The 9,788-nt window shown below is 49.1% G+C and overlaps 1 protein-coding gene across 1 annotated transcript in view; it reads left to right on the forward strand.

The window, feature by feature from the left end:
• The window catches only part of opn5 (opsin 5), a 132,545-nt gene extending 124,505 nt beyond the window's left edge, over positions 1–8,040 (forward strand). Inside the window, exon 7 of the mRNA XM_037686102.1 lies at positions 7,968–8,040. Within this exon, the coding sequence (XP_037542030.1) occupies positions 7,968–8,040 (73 nt within the window). The remainder of the gene's footprint in view (positions 1–7,967) is intronic.
• The last annotated feature ends 1,748 nt before the right edge of the window (positions 8,041–9,788 follow it).

Raw genomic sequence — 9,788 nt, forward strand, 5'->3', positions numbered from 1 at the left:
CTATGTAACACGTCAACGCCTGCACCGGACAGAGAAGATGGAAAGATGCTACTTCTTCTGATCTGTGGGGGGGAGAGAAAAACCCCTCCAACGATATTGCTCTTGATTTAAAAGAGCTTGTGATGTTTTTAGGAATAAAAGCTGGGTTTGGTCTTAAATCAGCTGAGCTGCTGTCAGCCTGAATTATGAGACATGACGGCGCGACAGAGAGGGCAGATAAATCACTCACTCTCTTAGCGGATGTTAAAGCCAGCAGCAGGGCTGTTTTAAGAGACAAGAATTTAAGTGGAACCTGATCCAGAGGCTCAAATGGAGCTTTGATCAGGGCTTGCAGGAGCAGCGTTAAATCCCACTGTGGAACAAGTGGGCGTGAAACAGGCCTGCGTCTCTGTACACCTTTTAGAAAACGCTTCATCAGCGGATGATTAAAAGCTGTTCTGTCTCCGAACCCTTCGTGGCAGGAAGAGATGGCAGCAGCGTACGTTTTAATCGTGCTGAACGCCAAGTTCCTGTCCATCAGCTGTTGTATAAAGGACAGCACGCCACCTAGTGGACATGAAGTGGCCTCTACACCCTTCTCTGTACACCAGCGCTGAAAAGCTGTCCGCTTTGATGTGTACAGCGCTGTGGTAGATGCAGCACGTGAAACCTGAATTGTGCGCACAACATCCTGTGGGAGACCCATCCTCTCTAAGCGGATCCACTCAGCGGTCAGACCCACAGGTGCTGGCCTATTTCTGGGTAACTCCTGATCACTCCTCCTGCCTGGAGGAGAGTGTCCTCCCTCCACGGCAGTTTCCACGCGCGCCCTGACAGCAGGCGTTGCAGGACTGGGAACCATGGTGCGTTCACGCGCTCGGGGGCCACCAGGAGAGTTGTCAATCCCTCCTCCTGAACTCGGTTCAGGAACCGTAAAATCAGAGGAGGTGGAAGAAACGCGTACAGAAGCGTTTTGGGCCATGGGCTGTGGGCAAACGCATCCACCTCCAGCGGTGGTTCGTCTTGCGGGCTCAGAGAAAACCATAATTGACACTGAGCATTTTCTCGTGTCGCAAATAGGTCCACAGCTGCTTTGCCACATTTCTGCCACGTCTGAGCCATCAGATCTGTATGGAGAGTCCAGTCCCCGTGACATGGACCACCCCTGGACATCACATCTGCCCCTTAGTTCAGAACACCGGGTATGTAAACTGCTGGATGGAGAGCAGATTTTGGTGTGCCCAACACAGTAGTTTTCACGCAATGTGTAACATCTGGGCTGGGCGCACACCCCCCTGCCGGTTTATGTACGCAGCAGTCACCTTGTTGTCTGTGTGAATCAAAACGTGTTGATTCTGCAGCACAGGCACAAAATGTTGAATCACATTCAGCACCGTGCAACACTCCAAAACATTTATGTGGGCTGATGTGTGATGGGGCCACAGCGCCCCTACTGCTTGAGATGGGCATGTCCCCCCCCCCCCAGCCTGACAGCACCACGTCTGTGAAGACTGACACATGTGACGTGGGTCTGCTGACGGGGAATCCCTCCGACAGAACCAGGATGTTTCCCCAGTGTCGGAGGTCTGCCCTCACGGAGGGAGGAACAGTGATCATCCGTCTCTTTTGTTTTATTGGCTCCACATACAGACTCGCAAACCACCTCTGGAGGCGTCTCATGTGTAGTAAACCCAGCGGGACCACTGTGTGAGCTGACGACATCATCCCTAACAGCTTCTTGACGGAAACAGCTGTTACCACTCTGCCAGGTCTCACGTGGCGGAGCTGGTCTTCCAGAGTGTCGATTCTCGTTTGTGATAGACAAGCCCTCATGGTGGTTGAGTTTAGCTCCACTCCCAGATAAACAATTGTCTGGGCCAGGAAAATCAAACTTTTCTTCCAATTTATGGTGAAGCCCAGATTTAACAGGTGTGATGTCAGCACCTGGACCTGTCCCACTGCTTCCTGTCTGGAGCGTGACAGCAGCAGCAGGTCGTCCAGGTAAAACAAAACTCTCATCCCTGCTCTGTGTAACGGTTGCAGGACCGTCTCCACACACTTTGAGAACGTACGAGGCGCGAGGGAATAACTGAACGGCAGCCTGTTGTACTGATACTTCATCCCTTGAAAGGGGAAACGCAGGAATTTCCTGTGTTTTGGGATGATCAGCATGTGAAAATAAGCATTTTTCAGGTCGACGGAAAACAAACTAATTGTTTCTCTGGATGTTGTCCAACAGCTGTCTGGTTGTCAACATGTGAAACGGTCTGTCCATGATTGCCTTGATGAAAACTGACAGATCCAAAATGGGTCTCATCCCTCCGGTCCGTTTGGGAAACAGGAAGTAACGTGAGTAAAAACCCTGTGTTTTCCTCTCTTTTGGGAACTCTGGAGATTACTTCTTTTACCAGAAGTTCTTGGACTTCCGCATTTAGGGATGAGACCTGGTCTGGTGATGACAGGACTGTCTCTCAAATTCCTCCGAACGGAGGGGGTCGGGTTACAAATTGTAACGTGTAACCCTAGCTTAACACTCTGGCCATCCATCTGTCTGGCAAGCATGTTTTTAGCCACTCCGCATAACGTTCGTGGAGTGGACGTGCGTTTAAATGATGCGTCATGTTTTGTACAGATGCCATCCAGTCCACCGCCTCGACCGTCGTCATGTGAATGTGTTCCGTGAGACCCAAGGCGAGGCTTCTCGAAAAGGCTCTGAACATGCCTGTGTGCTGCGTTCGGACCGCGGGTCCACCTTGTGTTGTGGAGAAGCGTGTGACAGCTGATGACGCCGCTGGCCCCCCGCATTTGACGCCACTGCGGTGAAAAACGCATGTCGCTCCTGCCGCGAGCGGGGTCCTGCGCTGGGCTCGCATTGCGGTCCCGCATTTAAGCTGACGGGCGCTGAGAAGTGGTGAACGCGACTTCATCTACACCGTGCCGTTTGAGTGAAGGCTGCGAGCCCCGCGGGAGCTCGTGTCTCCTTTGGTGGGACGCGCGCCGCTCTCGCTGGGGCAAGATTGGTCACTGGGTTTGCTCAGCTGTCTCATGTTAATGCTGACGTGAGCGGCCGAGCGCTGAGGGGTGGTGAGTGAAGACTGCCCCTGCCGCGGCGGCACGCGTTTGCTTCGGTGCGGCGCGTGTCACTCTCCTTGAGAGCAAGGTCCTCCACCGACCCGATCTGAGGTCCCACATTTATGCCGCTGTGAACCGGTGAGTGCCAGGGAGCTGTGTGTGCACCATCATCAACGCAACGCCGTTTGGGTGAAGGCTGTTTGCGTCACGCAATTGCACGTTTGACACCCCTTGGGTGAAGATCGTGCAGCTCGGATTAACTACGAGTTGTTTCGCTTACCACTGTTGTGTTCTGTGAGCGTCTCGTCATGTCTGGGGCAGCGGTGAGTTTGAAAACCCTTTATTTAAGGACACCGGCTCGTTTTTGTGGAGGATGTGTGCGTAGCTGCTGTGAGTTCATACAAGCTTACAGACTGGCTAAACACAGACACTTGATCATTGAATGAAGTTTTATTCAACATTGTGTCATCTTTACACACACCCTCCGCAGACCGTCATTTTGAATCTTTTCCCCCATGAGCTCTGGGATTTGTTGGCCCAGGGCGCTGTCTGCTGGGGATCTCTGGGAAAACGTTGGACACTCTGTTGCCGAGATGAAAAGGGCCGGTCTCTGGTGGGCGGGGCTGCGGTGAAGCTCAGCGAGACGGCTGTGGAACGTCTTGCCACCGGCTCATTTCGTGTGGAAGATGTGAGAGGGAGCCGCTGTCAAGTGATCTGAGCTGACAGATTGGCTAAAAATATACACTTTCATCATTAAATGATGTTTACTCCAAACTCGTGTCACCTCCACACACATCCTCCGCCAAAACCGTCATTTGCTCTGCCATTTGTTGTCTTAGAGCGCCATCTGTTGGCGGTCTCAGGGAAACACTGAAAACTCCGTCCTCCGACCTCGATGCGGGCCAGCAGACAGCAAAGAGGCGCACCGGTTGGGGATGACGTCAGCTGCCCTGCAGATGAAGCGTACATCTCTTCCCGCCTCTGAACGTGTACGCCAACAGCGTAACGTGTTATTTGCTGCGGCCGTCAGGAACGCATGCTGGTGAGCTCAGTTGGAGAGCGGTGTCACCGTCTGGGTTATGCTAACTGGAAGCGCGGAACGCTGGTCCACCTGGACATCTTGCTCCAATGAAGCCTCCGTCAGGCTTGGCTCCAGGGGGCACTGAGGGAATTTCCGCTCGGTGAAACCCCTGCTCTGGAGATGGGCGCGGACTGTGGAGACCGGCCCCCCAGTCTACCAGGAAAGCCGGCTGTGGCCTCGTCCCCATAGGACATCCTGTTGGGAAACCGAGGCCAGATGGGATCAGGACGGCGAGCCAGAATGGAGCCTAGAAAAAAACCTTCCCACCGGATCATCCGAACTGGCGGGAAAGGCGCGGGATGTAAAAAAGGGTCCCTTAATGCCAGCAGCCTCCTGGATTACGCCGGTCAACCCCAGAGGGCGCCGTCGGTCGGGAGCGGTGTGATCGCCGATGCGAAACGAGGTGGGATGAGGTGAGCATTCGCTCAGCCACCCTCCACCGACACTACGCTCTCCAGGAGGGAATGAGCAGCGGGGCTGCAGCTGAACGCCGCCTGTCCCGGAGGAACCATCTGATTCGCTCCGAGGGTCGACGATAAGAGGAAAATTACAAGATGGCGTTGTCCAGCGTGTAGCGACCTGTCACTGAGAAATACTCCTCGGCGCTCACCTTGAAACAAGACTGCTCGTCAGCTTCTCCTCGGGGAGGAGAGCTCACCGGGACGACCGGAGGTCGACGTGATGGGCCAAGCATTCTTAACAAAGGTTGGTCATCTACACAACTTTCCTTCTTCGTTCTTCTGACAGTGCTATTAGCTCGCTGAAGAAAAAATGGGAACCGATTACCCGCTCTTAACGTAATTTATACGGACCGAGTGGGGCCCACACTGCAGGTGGGCGTGGACTAAATTTTTCAGTGCAATACTTCGCATATAGGGATAAACCCATCAGCGACAGCCTTAAAGGGTGAAGCCTATACAAAATAGAACAGTTTGTTATCCACTGTTGTCATCACTCTTTGTTAAAATCCAGGTCTCTTTTGTAAATGAGTCCTATGGGCAACAAAAAATGCAGAAATGTTTTGTTTTTCATTTGAAAGACTTCCTCAGTCTGAGGTGCTGTATTCAGCTCAGTCTTATGAATAGCACCTTCTCAGTGGATCAGCCAGTTTGCTACTACTGGATGAGAATCAATACCTCCATATCTGAGGCCATTGGTCCTCAACTGGAAAAGGGTGGATTGCTCTCTTCAGGTTGAGGTTCTGCCTCAAGTGGAGGAGTTCAAGTATTTTGGGGTTTTGCTCATTAGTGAGGAAAGAATGGAGCGTGAGATTGGTAGACAGATTGGTGTAGCGTCTGCAGTATTGCAGACTCTGTACTGGTCCATTGTGGTGAAGAGGGAGCTGAGCTGTAAGGCAAAGTTCTCGTTTACTGGTCATTTAACATTCCTACCCTCATGAGCTCTGGGTACTGAACGAAAAAATGATATTGTGGATACTGGCAGTTAAAATGAGTTTCCTCCGCAGGATAGCTGGACTCTCCCTTAGAGATAAATGGACTGCACTTATATAGCGCTATTCTATTTTATCCAGACACTCAAAGCGCTTTACACTACAATCTGTGTCCTCAATTACCCATTCACACAGCACTCTACTAGACCTCTACAAAGCTAATTGAACAAATCATTCTAAAGAGACTAATCAGTGCTTTGAGATCACATTCATACACTGATGGGACACACATCAGAGGCAATGATGGGTTCAGTGTCTTGCCTAGGGACACTTCGGCATGTGACTGCTGGTGGATTCGAACCCCCAACTCTTGTATTGGAGGACGACTGTTCTAACCACTCAGCCACAGCCGCCACAGATAGGGTGAGGAGTTCAGTTATCTGAGAGAGACTCGGAGTAGAACCACTACTCTTCCACGTTGAGAGGAGCCAGTTGAGGTGGTTCGGGCATCTGGTAAGGATGACCCCTAGACGCCTCCTTAGGGAGGTTTGGGCATGTCCGACTGGGAGGAGAACCCGGGGAAGACCCAGGACATGCTGGAGAGACTTTGTCTCTCAGTTGGCTTGGGAATGCCTTGGGGTCCCCCAGAAGAGCTAGAAGAGGTGGCTGTGGAAAGAGATGTCTGGGCCTCCCTGCTCAAGCTGCTGCCCACATGACCTGACTTTGGAACAAGCAGAAGATAATGGATAGATTGATGGATGGTATGACTTCAGATTTCATTAAGCCATAAGTTCTTTTTAATGGAACATTGTAAAAATATCAGATGTTGAAACAAAGGAATTTGGCATGCTTTAGAAAACAGTAAAAAAAAATGGAGTTCAAAGATACAAACACATTTCAACAATCTTTTGATGGGCAACAAAGGTCTGTAAATGGTAGAATATGAAACAGATGGAAGAGCATTTAGCAATAATTTGATTAGTTGGCATCAAGTCAGTAAGAGGACTGCATACAAAAAAGCATTTTTGGCAAGTTGACTCTTTCAGACGCAAAGATGGGCAGAGGTCATTATGGCATCAAAATGTGGGTGGGAAAGGTGAATCACCCACACCTACCTTCACCCTCATTTGCCCCACTCTGGGCCCTTGAGCAAGGTCCTTAACCCCCGCCATCTGCTCTTCCAGGCTAGATATGCTAAGGGCTACCATCACAATATTGTTTGTCGCCGCTACCACCTGCGACAAGCACTGGTGTATTTTATCCATCAGCTTGGTGGTAAGCTGGTTGCTGGGAGATGGAGGGGTAATGCTTCGGCCAACGTACTTTGCTGCTCTCACCCTGAAGATAGCCGACAAGCTGGGTTCTAGAGGAAGGATGGTGGGGAAGTCTTGGTCTGTGAACCCTTTGACCTTTGTGATGGCTGCATAGGAGGCAACTGGAGTCCTCAACTTCAGAGGGTCGGTGGCCAAGCTCAAGAGGAGGGCAGACATAGCCCGGAAACAGGGTCAGAGCGGGTCCTGGTGTGCTGAGTGGCAAATATTCCCAAAAGGGTTGACGTGATTGGCGCCGATGGCTTGGGCACCTCCCGGTCACAGGCTCTCACCGACCTCCCTATTATCTCCAGGAGCAAGTGAAGAAGAGTGGTGGCCAACCCCATGGCAGTTAGGGTGGCGTCCGTCGGCGGCAGTACCGACTCCAAACCTTCTGAAAGGCAGGATGGAGCGCAGCTGCTAGCTGTTTCAGCTTCGGAGAGGGACATGTCCGCTAGCTCCGAGTCCAGGGAACTCAAAAATTCCTCCAGTGAACAGTCCCCCTTTGGTTGAAACTCGTCGTCCACAGAGGAAAGGAGCTCAAACCAGCGCTGCTTTTCCTTGTCCAAAAAAAGATTGCAGGCTGGGCAGGAAAACGGGTTCCATGTCCTGGAGGGCATGTTCATCTCCCAAGCAGCTCTCACAAACAATGTGCAGGTCTGTCGACAAAATGTAACCTGTCTGGCACTCCGGGCACAGATGAATGACTCTTGCTTTTTTGGTGGAAGTCATATTTTCCTTCTTTTTTCTTTCTTTCTTTATGTTCAGAAGTAGTGTTATTCAATTTGGCTGAAAAAAACAGGAAATGGATCTCCGGTCCAGATGCAATTTATAATGGACTGGGTGAGGCCCACATAGAAGGTGAGCGTGGACTAGAAGTTTTCAGTGTTTGATGCGGTGCACGCCCAATAGTGACAGTTTTTAAATGGTGTAGCTTACACAAAAGAGAACAGTCTGATAGGACACTTTTCTAGAGTCTTCTCAAATAGGAAGTGATTTCATTAAAAAAAAAAGGCCAACTTGAAGAGTGTAATGAAACATTTACACTTCCCCAAAAGACTTGTTGAAAACAAAAGTTTCTGTGGGTTTAGTTTTTATATTTATTAAGTTTCTCACTGTTTCAATGTTCCTGCAGGTACAACATCTCTGGCTCCCTTAAGAACGCAGAACCAACCAAAAAAGCTCAAATCAAGATGGAAAGACAATAAGAGTGACCTTTCACCTCTTCCATCTTGGACTGCTTGCCTTGTTCCTGATCCTCTGCGACGTTCCCTTTAACCGCCCACTTGCTGCCTGCTGTGAAGGAATCATCAGCTCACCTTCACCGCTGCTTCCTGAGGCACCATCCATACGAAGAGGGCATTTTGTGAACACTTCAAAGTTTTTACATGAAATAAGCCTTGCATCGTCATGGAAACAGCATCTTCGGAGCACCAGACACAAACACCAGACAAAGCAGAAACAACAATGGCAGATTGTATTTTTTTATAAACTACAGCAGAACCTTTGTTGTACTATTTCAGTTTGCAGACAGCAATGATGAACAAAAACACAGTGTGGCTCATAAAGAGAACTAGGCAGGAAAAATAAGAAAACTGGGTTTGGGTATTACATTTGGCACCCAGAGTCCAAACTTTATGCATCCGGTCCACTCCATTTTGTATTTTTGATATATTTTGGTGGCAGTGTTCCACGCCTGGCATAGTTACTAAAGTGTTTTGTTTTGTGTATGGTGTTCTGTGTGGGGAAAAGCAGTTTTAAAAACGTTGCTGTGTTTACGATGGTATTTTTTTTAGAAATGATAAAAATCTGTTTTTATGATGACAAGTTTTAAGTCTCCCAGCTTATTATTCCCTCACACTGGATGTCCCTTCTTTTCTGGCAGCTCTGTCATGATATCCAAACTTGTTCTCAACTCTTCTTATCATGTAGTGATGTATTTACATTAGATCATACATGTAGACAACATGTTGTGTGTTCTTAATGACTTTTTGTTTCCAGTATTAAAGAAAAAAATGACTGGCACAAGGAAAAAGTAGCACGAACCTGAAAAGTTTCTGTCAAGTTACAACTCAAGTTATGATGGTTTGTGATGAGAATTTATTAGTACAAAAAACGAGCAACATTTGAAAAGGTTGATTGATATTTACAGTATTTTTATTTATTTATTTTGAGCTGGAGATTGTTCTAAAATTACAGACAGTAGCTGCATCACTTCTAGTTTAAATCAAATTGTCGAACTTTAAATAGTATTTTCCATTTGTATAGGATTTTATTTGTTTTACACGTATGACGTGTTAATTCTCTAAATGACTGGTTCAGATCAGGGACCACAGCAGATTATGGTTTCATCCCCTGGTTATTGTCAGAGGAACCTGTAGTTCTCCACTTCAGCCACTCAGATTAAAGGGGCAGCTGTAGATCAGTTGTCCTCCAATGAGAAAGTCGGAGGTTCAATTCCATTATCAGTCCCATGCTGAAGTGTCCCTGGGAAAGACACTGAACCCCTCATTGCCTCTGGTGTGTGTCTATCGGTGTATGAATGTGATAAAGCTCTGATCAGTCTCTGTCAAGATGTAGTATCATGCTATACGAATGGCTGCGGTAGCTTGGTGATCAGTGCAGTGGTCTTGTAATCCTGAGGTTGTGGGTTTGAGCCCAGGTTGTCTCAGGAAGGGCATCTGGAGTAAAACAAATCTCAAAATCTTTCATGTGAGTTCACTTGCTGTGGCAACCCCTGAAGAAGGAAGCAGTCAAAAGAAACTTAATATGAGGGACTGGTGGTGCTAAGATCAGACAAGATGGGCCTGTGAGCAAGGCCCTTAACCCTCCCCATCTGCTCCCCCAGGTGCCCTAGATGGCAGCTCTCTGCTCCACACAGAGGGCTGTGATAGCTCGGTGGTCTGTGGGTGCATCAGGAAGGGTATCTGGCATAAAGCCAATTGCCAAGTCTTCG

The sequence above is a fragment of the Nematolebias whitei genome, chromosome 12 (assembly GCF_014905685.2).
Source record: "Nematolebias whitei isolate Nwh7 chromosome 12, NemWhi1, whole genome shotgun sequence".
Classification (NCBI taxonomy): Eukaryota; Metazoa; Chordata; class Actinopteri; order Cyprinodontiformes; family Rivulidae; genus Nematolebias; species Nematolebias whitei.